The 16,893-nt window shown below is 39.0% G+C and overlaps 1 protein-coding gene across 15 annotated transcripts in view; it reads left to right on the plus strand.

The window, feature by feature from the left end:
- Positions 1-16,893, plus strand: part of LOC116062943 (mitogen-activated protein kinase kinase kinase kinase 4-like) — a 105,038-nt gene that overhangs the window by 36,347 nt on the left and 51,798 nt on the right. For all 15 annotated transcript variants that reach the window (XM_036004644.1, XM_031318276.2, XM_036004634.1 and 12 more), the window contains exon 3: positions 8,224-8,280. In XM_036004644.1, coding sequence (XP_035860537.1) covers positions 8,224-8,280 — 57 coding nt within the window. The remainder of the gene's footprint in view (positions 1-8,223; positions 8,281-16,893) is intronic.

A 16,893-nucleotide genomic window follows, 5' to 3' on the forward strand; every position in this document is an offset into this window, starting at 1 on the left:
AGGCAACAGATTATTACGTGAAAGTATATATTACAAGTTTAAGATGGCGTGTGTGTGTGTGTGTGTGTGTGTGTGTGTACGATGGAAGCCAGATAGATAGAACTATGATGAGGGAAGAAGGGATCTGCGCAACTTCCCCCCCAAGGAAATGCCAGGGGAGTGGAGTCATCTTGGACACACACACACACACACACACACACACACACACACACACACACACACACACACACACAGAGTGGTCTTATCTTATTCTTCCTCTTCTTTTTTAAACCCTCTGACACTGAACCTTCTTCTTATGCTCGTCTTCACTCATTTCTCTTTCTTTCTTTCTTTCTTTCTTTCTTTCTTTCTCCCTAAAACTTCCTGTATTTTCTGGTAGCAGCCTGAAAAAGTCCGGAAAACAGATTTTCAGATCTTGAAGATAAAAGAACAGCAACAAAAATGTTTTTTAAAAGCGGCAGGACAGAAATGTAGCTATAAGATGTCGCTGGTCAATATTTCTTTGGTTTAATGATTGTGACGATTCTCTTAAAAAGGTACCAGAGCAGTAAATGTAGTGGTGAAACGGTCTAACTCTCCACTTTCGGAAAAAAAAGACATTAAATGCCTCCTGTCAAATGATTTGGCCACTTAGGAGCAGTGGAAGATTAACAGTGGTTTATTCACACATCCATCAGTTACAAAGCAACATTATTATTTATTTGAAGTTGTGTTTCTGGCCACCTGATGAATGTAAGTCTAATATTCACTCTGTGTTTGGTCTCTACAAACTCCTGAGGGAAATATCTTCTCTTTAGCTGCTAAATATTCCACTATGATCACCAGCTAGTCACTGACTGTGTTTGTCTGCTTGTTTGGTGCTGAACAGGTAGTGTTCAGTAGGTTTTGGGGGCTTTTGTTTTCCAATTTCAGTTGCCTTCTGCAGCCGAAAAAAACCACACCATGAAATCAGTGAGAGTGAACCAGAACAGTAAAGTTGAGGGCCAGACAGTTAAACACAGAGCTGAAACTATAAAGCTCTGTAAAGCCGAGGAGAGCTGCAGATTCAAGTGATAATTCTCTGTAGGTTCAACACTATAAGCGACCTATTTCATATTGTCATTTGATACATTGTCATTAAAACAATATTGTTTTTAAGCCCTTATGTTATCGTGAACTGCAATTCAGTGTCAGACATTAAAGGATAATTCCGGTGTATTACAACCTTTTTTTGTAAAGTAGTTGTATTTGAACGTAAATTGTTATATTATTAACTATTAACACTTGTTTACTTCGCAAAAAAAATCAGATGTTGCTCTGATCCTTTCAACACGTAGCAATTAAACTGACCACAGATCAGTATCTGGGTTCAGCTTCAGTCTCTTCCACTTTAATGAGAAATCCAGATCACTCCTCTCCACCCCACCCCTGTCGAAGCAACAGCTCAAAGGTTACACCAGCTGAAGGATCATGGGGGTGGTGTACCTTATGAACTCTAGGGTCAGGTCCCAGTAGTCTGAGCAAAGGAACCTCTGCTGCCTTGATGGGTGCTGATTAGAGGTGAAGGAGGCTTTGACAGCCTTTCTAAACGTCCGCCGTCGGGCTCATTTAGGCTCGCAGTCTGTGAAACTGTCAGCACTTAAACAAAGGGTTCCACATGTCTCATGGGCAGCAGGTTAGAGGCTGATGAGTGTTGTAGTGTTTCATCACCAAAAGATGAATAAAGTATTTATCATGTAACATGTAATTATCATGAACAAACCATCACAGAGTGACCTCTGAGTTACGTTTTACATTGTGAGCCACTCTTGGATTTGGAGGAAAATGTGAAGGATTTAAGGATTTATGGCTTCTGGTGAAAGACGGAAAAAAGCAGATGGAAAAAATAATATTCCCACAAAATAAAAACCTAACTTAAAGAACTTTTAATGTATTTCTTTTGGCCACTTGCGAACAGCAGAACAAGCTATAAACACAACATCCAGTCCACATTAGTGATTTGTAAATGTGGTATCTGGGCAATGCTCTCCACTGCGGTCTTTTTACAGTATTTATTAGTAATTATCAGATATTGTACCTTTTTTTAAAGATTTTTTTGTTGTTGGTCATTTTAGGCTTTTTATTTTTATTTTCATAGGACAGATGAAGACATGAAAGGGGAGAGAGAGGGGGAATGACATGCAGCAAAGGGCTGCAGGTCGGAGTCGAACCGGCGGCCGCTGCGCCAAGGAATAAACCTTTACATATGTGCGCCTGCTCTACCAACTGAGCTAACCCGGCCACTATATTGTACCTTTTTAACGTACTGTATTAGAAAAAAAATCATTCAATTTTATACAAAACTGATATACATAAACATAAGTATCTTTGTCTAGCCAACTCAGCAAAATAAAACCCTGCAGTCAGCAGTTGATAAAAAGTGTGAGTGTAAAAAAAAAAAAAGTGACATCAGTGAAGCTGGTGATCTGTGGGGAGCGACGGGCCGGGCAGTGTTGGCAAACAGCGGCTGATTAAAGTGGCTGTTGGCTGCCAGGGGGAGGAAGGGGGTGAGTCAGTGATGCCCTGAAACCAAAGCAGAGTCTCTGAAGAAAAATGCTCCCTGAGCGTATCAATTCTTCAGCACCCACACACGTGACCTCTTCGAGCTCAGAGCAACCTGACAGTCTGCTGACTGAGCAACTGTTGTTTGTTTCGCAATTGGTCCAGAAAGTGGTTAAGACTTTACATCCATTTATCTTATATTTCTCCCTGTCATCTTGCTCTGATAGGAGGAAGACATTTCAACTTGGAATACCCTGAAAATGAATTAATGAAAACTTAACTGGCAACAGTTTGATAGTTGATTAATAGTTTAATTTATCAAGAATATATGGTAAACATTCTCTGGTTCCATCTTCTTAAACATAAAGATTCACTGCTTTTATCTTCTTTTATTTTTATAAAGAGATCAATTGTTTGTCATTTTTTATTAAGCAAAAATGCAGACATTTATTCTCAAATGTGAGGATTTTCTGTCTAATGTGATTGTAAAAATCAGAAATCTGAAAATGGACATTTTGGCTGGACAAAACAAGCAATTTAAAGACATCACCTTGGGCTTTAAGCATTGATTAATTGATTAACTAAAAAAGTAATTTGTAAATTTCTTGATAATGAAAATAATGTTTTAGTTGCAGCCCTAGTGAAGATGTCCTATGGGCTCAGTGAGACTGTGATGGACATGTTTTACTATTTTCTGAGATTTTATAGTCTTATCTTATCGTTAATGCAACTGTATTTTAAATGCGTACACCGTTACATATTCTGTACCTGTATGTTCAGTGCTGTTCTGAAGCTTTATCAACTGGAATAGGCCTATGTTTTTAAGGTCCTTTTTAAATATTCCATCAAATGTCTTGTGCATATTTTTATACATATTTCACCAACCTCACTTATTTGGCATCTTGACAAACTTTGTGATCTTGACCACAATTTAAAATAAAAGTCTTGTTGTCTGAGAAGGACTTGTCTGCAAAATATCTAGATTGTTGACACTAAAACAATTGAATCCGTGGAGAGTTTTGGTCTCCCATGATGAGTTAAAGCTGTTTCCAGCAAGACCAGAATACAATTCCCAGAGGATTATTCAATTTGTTGTATTTGTAAATTTGAATTTAAAGATGATATATAATATCCTAAAACAACGGTTATCAGGGAATTCAGCTGACAAAATAACTGTGATCAGGCTTCAAAAATCCACATGACCGTAAACCAAGGCTGTATTGTTATCTCAGGCACGGTGTAAAGCAGTAAAGTTCCCCCCAGAAATACTAACTTTGCCTCGAGGGCATCTGAAAGAAATGTGTTGAGACCATGTGAGCCTAAAAAGTCTGCACTGAAACCAACACGGATGGCCTCCCACCTCCCGGGCCCTCCAGGCTTTTCCATTATTAAGGGAGACTCCGGTCCAAACGTCCCACACAGAGACTTGACCAAGCACGGTGAAGATGGATCATGGTGCTAGTCATGGGAGAGTCGGATGACAGCAGTATGATATCATGTCTGAATGGAGCGTGGAGCCAGCGGGGAGGTGCTAACAGAGAGTTTCAATAACTGCATTATCTACATCCACGTATATAAAAGGACTTGGGGGGAGAAAAGTGAAGTTTTAAATCTCCTAGATCTTCGGTTTATCCAGTCATGCAGTTGTACTGTAAATAGAACAGCTGCTTTTATTTCCATTTTTGCTTTTATTTTAATTCTTAGAATCATGAAAAGTGGCTTCAGTGAAGAACTTATCCCCCTGGATAATGTCTGGTTAAGGTGAGATGTTCAGCCATCACTAATGAGTCTAGTTTTCTCTGGACCAAGCACTCACTTGACAATTGGACAGTTTGAAATCTTAATGGAAAATCAAGCATCCACACCATTTAAGACGATACATAATGTATCTAAAAAGTAGTGAAAAAACCCAGACATTGCTTAAATCTTAGCTAAAATGACTGATGTAAGGATACTAACAGGGAGTCTAACAGTGCAGGAACACAAGTTGTCAGACAGGTTGTAACATTTAAGGTGCACTTGGTCTCCATTCAAATACCAAGATCAGTGGTTAATTTCTTTTTGGCTTGTGACTGCCCAAAAATGAAGCAATGTCTACCTGCTAATTTTCTTTTTCTTTTGACCCATTTCTTTGTTTTTGTTTGTTCAATGTCCGGTTTTGTCTTTTAACTTCTGGTTGCTATTGCTGGCTACAGTTGATATAAAGAAAAAGTTGTGGTCCTGACCGGTTCACATGGCCTTTCATACATCTAATTGGTAAAACAGTGAAAATAAAACCCAGGTTGTAGAAAATAGCCTGGAATTGTCCTTAAAGCTACAAAAAGCAGCTGAATAATGTCAATGTAATAAATCTTCGGAATGACTGATGAACTGCCCCCTGTCTTTTACCTTTATTTTATGTGTCCAAAATATGTGTGTGTGTGTGTGTGTGTTTGTGTGTGTGTGTGTGTGTGTGTGTGTGTGTGTGTTGTTTCCGAACAAAGGAACCAGAGAAGAAGATGATGTCATCTTTTAACTGTTGTGTGCCTGTCTGTGTGTGTCAACGGTTGGGAGGGAGGGGGGGGATTCTGTAATTATTACAGTCTGCGTTCTGAGGTCACCTTTCTCTCTCACTCACACACACACACACACACACACACAGTCTTTTTGAATGATTTAGACAGTGTCTTGTTGATTATTTCTTTTGGAAAACTGCGTCACTAAAAGAAAAATGGCCAATATTTCTCAATGTGATTGGAAACTGAGAGGATGCAGTACAAATTGCAAACTGTCAGACCACACACCTATGAGTGGTTGGTTTTCACTTCAAGGACTCTTGTGTATTTGATATTCATTCATCAGTGTCTGTCATGATGTCAGTGGTGTTCATACAGCAGCTTCTGTACGTTATGTTAGTTTCTGTGTGTGTGTGTGTGTGTGTGTGTGTGAGAGGAATATGAAGTGTGTGTCTACTGTTTGTCAGTGTATTGAAGTTTGTAGCCCTTAGTAGTGTTTGCAGTTTGTGTGTGTGGTTGGACAAATGATGTTCACCATAAGTGTACGCATACTTCCTCTGTGTGAGATTATAAATAAACCCAGTCAACACACTTTCTTAAGTCTTAACAAAACAACAAGTCAGGGACATTAAAGTTTTCTAAGTCAGCTGAAACATGCTGGTACCCTGCCTACCTACACACACACACACACACACACACACACACACACACACACACACACACACACACACACACACACACACACACACACACACACACACACACACACACACACACACACACACAGGTGCTTCTTGTTCTCTTGAGGTAACACTTTGTTAAACAGGCCTGTGGTCAGCTGAGAAAAAGTTAGTGAGGTCAGACTGAGAAAGCTGGGGGAAATGTCAGGGTTCATATACGTTTTGTGTGTAAATGTAATTGTAAGTGCATTTATTAGTGCTGGTGAGTTTGTGTGTGTTTGCATTAGTATGCCAGAAATACATTCCTGTGTGTGTGTGTGTGTGTGTGTCGTGAGTTAGAAACAGATGACTCAGCATTGCTACAGAGTTTAATGGAGGCTGATGGAGGTCAGCCTGCGTTGGCTTGTTGTGGCTGAAAAGCAGCTCCACAGTTTAAGTATAACCAACTGACTTTTGAATAATTTGGCCAGTTGTAAAAAACATTCAGGTAGTCAATAAGCTAAATAGTGAATACTTAATTTGTTTTTTTAGGCCACTTGGGCTCAGGAGACAGACACCTACACATCTGGCAGATAAGAACAAACATTATCATTCATTTAAAGTGGTGTTTCTGGCCACCTAATGAATCTAGGTCCAAAGTTCACTCTCCATATGGCTCTTTAGCTGCTAAATGCTCCACTATCATCGCTAGGTAGTTGCTATCTTTGTCTGTCTGCTGTTTGCTGCCTGACAGGTAGTTGCCTAATGTGTCTTGAATGGGTTCATACATTGTGTATCTTAAGATAACTTAAAAAAAAGAAACCGTAATAAAGGACTTGAAAGGATTGGGTTCAATAAGCAGATTTGATCAAATGCTGTTGAATCCTAGTTGGATGCTTCCTCCAGCTGTGTTAAATGTTGCAACATACATTGTAGTATCTAGTTGTTGAGAGAATTGCTGTCCTTTCAAATGCTTTTCAGATGCACACACTTTGTAAAGGAATGGCTTTTAAAAGCCTTGGAATAGTTTTCTAAACTGTTCACACACAAATACATATTTTGTTTATGTAATATGCCTTCATTTCGTCCAGTTAAAAAACACTTTCCCATACAGGTACTCTGTCACTGTCCCTTGTTATTTTTTAGTCTCCTCTCTGCACTGAAACAGCTCTGTTTATCTTTCCTTTCCTCTCCCCTTCGCTCCAGTTTGTCCACTCCCTAAACTGTCATCCTTTCCCTTTGTTTTTTTTATAGCTGATATGTTCATCATAATCAGCCCACCTACACTTTGTGTTATGCTGTTCTTCAAATTTCTCTCGGTATCTACACTCCTCTCCCGTTGCACTCTACTGCCAGATTCATATTTCTAACTAACCCTCCTCACATCTCGCAACATCTTAGCTATTTCTTTAATTCTCTTTGTGATTGTTACTTCTAATGAGTTTTGTAATTCCCACAGTAAGGCACAAGCAGAGATTTGTTTCCTTGTCATGTTTTGCAGTTTGCTCTCTCGATCAGCCTTGACCTTTTCACCAACCCCGCCTACACACACGCACACATGCACACGCACACGCACACACGCATGTCCCCTGTGGTTAAACTAAAATGGGTTAATCCCTCATCACTCAAACTGCGGACTGCGCTAACTCATTCAGGATCGGGGGCCGGTGGCTCAGGTGTCGCAGTCCTGTTCCACACAAAGGAAACCAGATCATGTTCAGACACACATGCACAGAGTCAGACATAAGCTACAAACTTGATGCAGACATAAAAGTTGCACAGACTTAGACTCACACTTTCTCTCTATGTCAGTTAAGGTTGTTCCTCTCTGGTTCTCCGTCTGTGAAAACGTTTGAGCTTACGTTGTTAACCCACAGTGGTAACTGAACCTGTCAAGTGATGCTGTAGAGTGAAAATGGGCTTTCTCATTAACTTGGGTTTTGATGTTCACTCTGTGCCTAAAAAAAGAGGAGAGTTATGTTTTAATTTCTTGCACCAAGCCCATATATTTAAAACACTGTGTTCAGTTTGTTGAGGAATGCTGAAGGTTTGGACTATCATCTGTAGTTTTCCACACTATTGTAGAGGCAAATAACTTGTAATGAATGTGGTTTTTGTTTTTATGACCAACTGAATCGCAGTGTATGTTTACTGAACTCGTCTGGAAAGCTTTTTGATTGCACAGCCATGTGCTTGTCTGTGCTGTAAATTGGTCACTTTTTGGCTTCTTTTACCAACACTGAAAAAAGAAAAATAGCATTGTCATATTGTGCTCTTAATTGTCTTATAATTGACTGTTTATACTTTAACAATAGTCACATAAATGACTATAGACCATTTCACAGTAGTAAACATAAACATTCTAAATGGCCCCAAGTTGATTTCCTGTTGCAGTGTATGTGAATGACATTAACTGACAGGAAGTTATCAAGGGGCCAGGCTGTTGCCTAGCAGTGTAATTCCATTGAAAATGTCTTATAGACTGCTGTGCAGGCTGCTAAAAAGTTTACCTTTCCCTTATCTGTTCTCTCTTGTGCTTTTCTCTCCAGGGCCGACATGTCAAGACGGGACAACTGGCGGCCATCAAGGTTATGGACGTCACTGAGGTCCGTAAACACACCTTCTTTTAATATTTTGTTTTTATTTGCCCAGTTTCCATCCAAATTCTGTGAAGATTTAAATATTGGTAGTTGAGTGCATCGAGATAAACAGCTGGTGGTGCTTATTCTCCAGGTGGATGCCATTAAAGCATTGCAGAACAAGAGGACACAACGAGAGAATTAAATGAGCTGTAGTCAAACCTCAAACGGTGAAAAACAATGTAGAAAACGTGATGGAAATATGGCATTTATGTTTGTTTGATGTAGTAATTTAAGGAAGGTTACAGTCTTCTTATCGCTCCACAAAGATCTGATGTTCTTTCTGCTGCCGATTTTAGTCTCCGATTTTAGTCTCTCTTTCAGTGGAGCACAAACTTCAGTGGAAATTTATGTACGGCATGATTTATTGCATTTTTCTTTTATCATCACACCAACTTTGCCACTTAAAAAACACCTCAATATTTAGAGTTTTTTTCTCTCCAAGTTTTCAGCATTTCCCCTCAGCTGGATAGAAAATTGATTATTGTTGTCAGTGTAGGAGTCTTTTTTTAACTGCATGCTGGTTAAACTGCGGCTGCACTTTTGCAGGATTGTTGAATTCTGTAGAAAATCTTTAGAAAATCTTTCTGTTATAAGTAATGGTTCATGAAGTAACATGCTTCTTCTGTTGACTCAGTTGTTTGAGAGATAATAGTTTGGTTTTACACAGCTTTCAAATATATTCAAATATTTCCACTTTGAAAAGAGACTTACTGTAAATATTGTAAAATGGGATAGATGCATGAAAGATGCATGAGGTGAGACTAATACATAGCTGTAGCAGTTACCAGACTCACCTTAGCAGCATGCAGCATTTGCAGATTTGGAATTTATCCCAAATTTAGTTTGATTGCATCTGTTGGACTATATCAGTTCTAATTCTTTACTCAGGCGTTCAATATAACAGTTAACAACAAAACAGTTTCTCTCACTCCTCTCTCTCTCTCTCTCTCTCTCTCTCTCTCTCTCTCTCTCTCTCTCTCTCGCCGCTCTGCTCCCTCATGTCAATAATTTCTCTTCAAAAATAGTAATAATTTTCAAGCTTATAATCACATGGCTTTCAACCCTCATAGTAGTTTTGTTCTTCATTGGATAAAGCTGAGTTTGTGTTTGAAACTCAACAGATTTTCAATTTCCTAAGGGATATTTTTGGCCAGTACTCTTAAAGATTGAAGATCAGTAGTCTTAAAGATTGAAGGGGTGTGTGTGTGTGTGTGTGTGTGTGTGTGTGTGTGTGTGTGTGTGTGTGTGTGTGTGTGTGTGTGTGTGTGTGTGTGTGTGTGTGTGTGTGTGTGTGTGTGTGTGTGTGTGTGTGTGTGCGCGCGCACGTATGTGTGTGTGTTTTGGAGCCCATGGGTGCATTATCGCCAGTTTCCGCAAAGTTAAGTTAGGACTCAGAGGGCAGTTTCTGTCTGTGTAATTGGAGCCAGTGTTTCTTTGTGTGTACACATGCAGAAATGTCTTATAAAACTGCATCTCATTGTGTCGATGGTGGTGGAAGTGAATGCTTTTTTTTCCTTCCTTTTGATTTAGTCATCATTGAATAAATAACTAACTGAGACAATGGGAAAAATATTCACAAACACATATTTGAGGTCACTTGACCACTTCCTGCCCAGGCGCCTTAAAGAGGAATGACTATCTTCAAGGCTGTCACATAAAATCCTTTAATCTGGGTCAACAGTTACACTGAAGAGGATTGTACTGTCGGCCTTTAGCTGTATGTCTAAACCCCTAATACTTCACATTAAGTCCCATTTTTAGGATGAGGTATGTAAGGTCCCATTTAAAAGAAAATCTTTGGTTGCAGTAAGGCCTGTAACAGTGTCTGAGATATCAGTTTGGATGGAATTAAAATGCAGATGTATATCAGTAGTGTCATAATAATGACGTCTTAATAGGGTTTCAGATCAATTGGGATTGGCTAATCATGGCAAGGCTACTGGTTACCCCATGAAGCAAAGCCTACTTGAGACCCCTAATGGCCTTATTGTAGACATGTTTCCTTTTCACATTGTTTCATTTGAAGGATTTTTAGGTAACACTTTCCTTAAATGCCCCCCTATTTAGCATTTATAAGCAGTTTAGAAACTGTATTGTAGTGTTTATTAATGTATTTTTAACAACTATAATCACCTGCTGGTGGCTAAAGTAAAAGTAAAGAGGCCTGAAAAGCTGAAAGTATCCAATATTTCACAACTAAAAATGGGAGAGAAGTAAACCTAATTTTGTGTAATAGAATCTCCCTTTAAGCATCTTGTGACCCCTATTTATCTTCTGTCTACTAATGGAACCGCTTCTATTTTAAAAACAACCCCCCTTAAAAAGGGTGATGGGACATTCTGGCATGTTTTGAATAGTGTTTTGTATTCTTCCTCTTTGCAGCACTTTATTTTTAGACTATTGAATATTTGCCACCTCTGCAGTCTTTTCCCCCTTTTCACACCCCTCATGGTTTTCTGTGGCTGCAGTCTGACACACCCCTAAAGGAAAGAATGACCACAGCAGTTTGAGTCTGTCAGGGAAATAAATCCATTATTAAAGGGACAGTTTGGATCTTTTGAAGTGGGGTTGTATGAAGTACTTATCCATAGATGGCCGTCGGCACGCCCCCAGTTTGGAGAAGCAGACAGGAGTACCAGCACAGAAGCTAAGCAATGGATCGTCACTATGGGCGGCAACTTTCACATACAAGAAGTGAAGCGACCTATGTAGGAATATTGATTCTAGACACTTTAAAAGCTTTTTCCACCTTCACTGAATATACTAAAGAAAGGTTTAAATAATTCAGTATCCTCTATGATGATTAGTTAGTTTGCTTTAGCTGTCACTATGGCAGGTAACATTTTGGAAGTCCTAGTTCCTGGTGAAAAAGAGTTTGGGAGTGTACCTCTCATTGCAGCCTGCAGGCACAAATCTCCATTTCCAACTGTGCAGATTAAAGAGAGGACATGAAGGAGGATCAGGAACATTTGATGGGAATATGTTTATGTATTCATACGAGCAGAATGACTGAAGAGAAACACACGTGTAGGGAATATTCAAGACGTGGTGGTACATCTTTTTTTTTTTTAACCCTCCGAAATGTTTATAGTGGTCCTTTTTCACATGGTTCAGCCGTTTTCTAAAATAAACACTTTGAGTTTGTCTGGATGCTCGCCAAGAATGACAGTTGAGTAGAGAAAGCTTGAGATATTCACGTGCACATACACGCATACACACCAATGCCATGCAATGTTTATTTGGGTGTGTGTGAGACCTATGAAGGGAACCACAGGAGCTTTCACGGATGTTACTTCCGTGACGAACGTGCGTCACTTTGTAACACGCGTTGTAATGCTTGCCTAGCTGCTAGCGTGGCACGCCCTCATACTCTGCTTCTGACTGGCTAGTAGTCCTTACCTAGGTACTGCACATGTGCGACTCCCAACAAAGATGGTACAGAAGTGAGATGTCTCACTCTGTAGCTAAAACAGAGAGCTCAACACACAGGGTGAAAAGAGGAGCTGCAGCAATGTGCAGTACAACAAATATATTGTGTTTCCTGAAAATTAAACCACATAAACCTATTCTGGTACAACCTCTAAATACAATTATGAACCTGAAAATGAGCATAATATGAGCACTTTAAAATGTCCTAGTATGAGATTCAGAATATGAATTGGAGGAGTGTGCATCAGCTCCTCTGCGACCTACAGTTAGCGGGAATTCAGACCGTAAAGCGCCCTGCGGTAAAACAACTCAGTGGTCTGTGTTGGTGTCCCTGTCTTGTTTAAGGTACTGGTGAGACAATGAAATACGATCCAGGAAATCCAGTTTGAGTAACTGATTAATGCGTTTAAAAGCTTATCAGATGCCAAAACACTGCACAACGGTTTGTAATACTCAATTCAATTCAATTTTATTTATAGTATCAAATCATAACAAGAGTTATCTCGAGACACTTTACAGATGGAGTCGGTCTAGACCACACTCTATAATTACAAAGCCCCAGCAATTACAGTAATTCCCTCAAGAGCAAGCATTAGCAGTGGCTATTGCAGCAGTGGCTATTGCGACAGTGGCGAGGAAAAACTTTCAGGAAGAAACCTCGGCAGACCCAGACTCTTGGTAGGCGGTGTCTGACGGTGCTGGTTGGGGGTGTGATGAACAGTGGCAATAATAGTCACAAAGATAATGGAACAGTCACTACAATGGTAGTCGTAGTAGTTTGTGTCATAGTAGGGCACAGCAGGGCGTTACGGGGTGTAATGTGGCACAACAGAGCATGGGTGGACGCAGTGGACGTGGCAGGACGCAGCCGGACACTGCAGGGAATTGCAGAGCGTAGCAGGGTTTAGCAGGTCCATAGCGATGGAAAGTTATCACGGCAGCAACTATTTCATCTTTCATTGCAGCTATTAGTGCCTTGCTGGATAACGCAAAAGTTGAGCATGGTTCTACTTTTTTGACAGACCCCGTGCATTTTTTCACTGAGGGCCTCGAGTCGGTCTGATCATTTATCATCGTTTTTTTTCTTAGGGCAATGCTGCTCATTCCAGGGGATAAATGTAATTGCTGGTGGATGTGACTAAACACTTTCCCTCTTTGTGCTTTATTAGATGTTTTTGTGACTATTGTCACACTTGTTATTTTCTGCACCAACACTTACGTTTCCTCTGAAGGAGTATTCATCTCTTCCATCTTTCTAATTAACATCTGATACAAAAAAATAGCTTGTGCTGTGTTGAGCTAACTGAACAACAATCAGGGTGGTAAGAGAAGAAGATGGAACGGCAGGAAGTGAGCGAGTGAAACCTGAGACGGAGAGCGAGAGAGCTTAAATAAGAAGTAATCAGCAAATGTTTTTTTCCTTTTTTGAGAAGGTTCAACTGAAGTGAAGTGGGATTATAGGAGGGGCTACCGCTGCTCGCCTGCATCTCTTTACCTCCATCTCTCACATCCATTCGGGCCCTCTCTTCTCCTTTGTCCATCCATTCCCTCCCTGCCTTCTATGCGATTTTTTTAATGCCTTCATCCAGATTCTTGCCTGTTTCCTCCTTCTCTTCCTTTTGTTTGGCATGTACCCTGCTTGTATTCGTCTTGTTTCAACCCCTCCCCATCTTTCTTTCAGTCGCCGCATCTGCTTTCTGTGGGGAACAAGATAGAGTAAGAGAGTAGACATGGAGAGTGAAGTCATTCTCATCCCTGATATGAAAACTGGAAAAAAAGGAGAGAAATGGAGGCAGAGAGAGAGAGAGAGAAGTGTAGCAGCAGAAGCTCAGCATTCTAAGTCTCTCAGTGCTGCTGTTGACTTGGATGTAATCCAGAGGGAAAATCAATCTTGATTAGTGGAAAAACTCCACAGCAAGCATCTTTATCTCTACCTTACTGTTCCCCTGCGGAATGAATAGCTTTTCTCGTCATATTTTCTCACTTGCTATTTTTCTTTCTGTGAATTTTGCACATGAAACAAACTAGACACATTAAAGCAATTCAACTCTCTCTCTCTCTCTCTCTCTCTCTCTCTCTCTCTCTCTCTCTCTCTCTCTCTCTCTCTCTATCTCAGAAGGTGGGAAGGTGTTGAAGGCATGGGATTGTATGTTTGTCTTGAAGAATAAAATAAAAATCTTCTAAAGCTGTCCAGCCATGTCGAAGCAAATGCAAATTTTAATTTTGGGCCTATATCCCTGCAAAGTCTGCTTTTCTTGAACAAAATTGCAGCGTTGTAGGAATTGCAATGTCACTTAGCTGGTTGGTGCAGAGTGAAACATCTCTGTTGGATAGATTACTATGAAATTTGATCCAGATATTCATAGCCCTCCAGAGAATGAGCCAAAGTAGGGCTGCACAATTTTTTTTAACCGTCATCGCGATATCAACTGTTTAGAGAGAAAAAAAGAGATTTTTTTGTGTTAGTTGAAAGAAAATATCACTAGAAAATGGCACTTTAAAATGTCATTCTTTTTTTAGTGGTGCAGTTCATATTCAATTCAATGTTCAATTAGTTTAAAAAAAGAAGAAAAGAAGAATGTTTGGTTGACTTTTCCTTTTATTTGTTTTAAAAATAAAGCAATTTGTTGTATTTTGCTTTTAATACTGAAAGCAACAAAACTGAGTACACTTTAAAGTAATATCATTATCACGATATTCAACGTATTGCATATCACATATTTTCCTCATATCGTGTAGCCCTAATACAAAGGACTTTTCAGGCCACTTGTAGTGCCACCAACAGGTCAAAGTTTTCAGTTATGCAATGAAATATTTAGAATATCTATCAAGATGACTGCACATTTGGTACAGACACTGAGGATGAATTGTAATAACTTTGGTCATGATGTATGATAATATATATTATTATAATATATACAGTAATATATATATATATATATATATATATATATATATATAGTGCTGCTCATAAGTATTCATACCCATGGTCAAGTTGACTAAAAAGTGGAATAAAAAAACCATCTTTTGGAAATTGATCTTAATGCCTTAATTCAAAAAAGGAGGAAAAATCCGACTTTTTAAGGACACCAATTTTTTTTGTGAATTAATAATGTATTGTAAATAAATGTTCTTCCTTAAAATACAGGGGCCATAATTATACATACCCCTATGTTAAATTCCCATAGAGGAAGGCAGATTTTTATTATTAAAGGCCTAGGGGTATGTATAATTATGGCCCCTGTATTTTAAGGAAGAAGATTTATTTATTTACAATACATTATTCATTCACAAAACAAATTGGTGTCCTTAAAAGGTCGGCTTTTTCCTCATTTTTTTTATTAAGGCATTAAGATCAATTTCCAAAAGATGATTTTTTTTATTCCTTTTTTTTAGTCAACTTTAGCATGGATATGAATACTTATGAGCAGCACTGTGTATGTGTATATATATATATATATATATATATGTATATATATATATATATATATATATATATATATATATATATATATATATATATATATATGGAGGGACTTTTTTCATAGAATTATTTTAAACACTTGCTGCGCATGAGGCTTCATCAAATATGACAAGAATGCAGCGAGTGTTTAAAATAGTCCCTGAAACAAGTCCCTCCAGGTTCCTGGTTGCCTGTTAAAGACATGTCAACCTTTCTTGGCCTTTGTTGAAGCCAAAGTCTCCCTCCTGCTCAGCTTCCATTTTCCCTTATGCTTCCATTTTGCGGCTGTCTGCTCCCCCAGGGGTCGCGGTTCTGTTAGCTCTGCTCACATTGTGTGCTGTAATACTTTAGCAGCAATATGGCCGCCACCGAGTCTCCCCACCATTTCATGCCTAGGAATGATAATGAGTAGCTTCAGGATGCCTTGTTTTGAACGACTGACTGTGGATGTGTATATATAAATCAGGGGGAAAGTGAGAGACAGACAGACAGCGAGAAGTGAGGTGTCGTTAATGATGGGATACATGAGCATGAACATGGGGCTGAAGTCATTATTGGAGACAGTGATGGAAAATGATGCTGCAAGGACGAGAGTGATGGAGACGATGAGTGTCCAAAATAAATGGACAGTGTTCAAACGAGAGTGTGTGTGTGCGCGCTTCTGTGTTGTCTCTGTTGAATCCTAATGATGCTTTCTGAAAGACTGACTGTGTGGCTGGTCGAGCTCCACATAGAAAACTGTCAGGCGCTTAAAACTGGCGCCAACAGCTGGGCCATATTCCTGTGTTGAAACAATTCAATTACTAATTGGAACTAATCAACACCAAATTTGACATTTTGATCAATTGTTTAAGTAATTTACCAAATATTCTGTTTCCAGCCTCTCAAATGCGATGATTTGCTGCTCATTTTTTATTTTATTTTGTATCATTGTTAATTAGTCTCTTTGGGTTTTGGACTATTGGCTGAAAAAAAACAAAGTATTTTTCACCATTTTCTGACAATCATAGACTATATGATGAAAAAAATTTACGTAGACAAATAATTATCAGAATAATCAAAAAAGAATCATCAGGTGCAGCCCTGTCATAATCTTAGTGTTATTCGTCTGACATTTTGATCAGATATTTCCTGATTTTCCTGTTTAATTAATAGTTTTGATGATTGAAATTTGTTTCATATTCAGCCAAAGGTCTTGGATGGCGGATTGTGTTTAGAAACACCTTGACACTGTTGCATTTTAATAAGTCTGACTTGTTTTGTTAAATTAAAAAGGAGGTAAAACTTTGAAGTTAGGTATCAAAAAAGTATAATTTTATAATTGTTAAGCAAAGTCGCTGTCATCATCTTTCTACTGGGCCCATTTTTCCCATTTTTGTCCACCTCTCAGCCCATGGTGTAGTTCTTTCTGTCCAGTGATTTAAGATTGATGACATCAGTTTGTTTGGCTCTAGAAGTCACATTTTCAAACTTTTTTTGGTTTTTCCTATTTGCCACACGTTTCTCTAATGTCTCAGAACATAATGGATTGTAACCATTTTTATGTTTTCTCAATAGAGGTGATTCTTCTCTTCCCCTCTTTAAGCTGTTATTTTCAAACTTTATTCGTCTCATGAGTGAGTATGTAAGAACGTTCATGCTCCTCCACTCTGTCCTCAGCATCTGTAATTACACTGACTTGTTCC

The sequence above is a fragment of the Sander lucioperca genome, chromosome 8, assembly GCF_008315115.2.
Source record: "Sander lucioperca isolate FBNREF2018 chromosome 8, SLUC_FBN_1.2, whole genome shotgun sequence".
NCBI classification, from domain to species: domain Eukaryota; kingdom Metazoa; phylum Chordata; class Actinopteri; order Perciformes; family Percidae; genus Sander; species Sander lucioperca.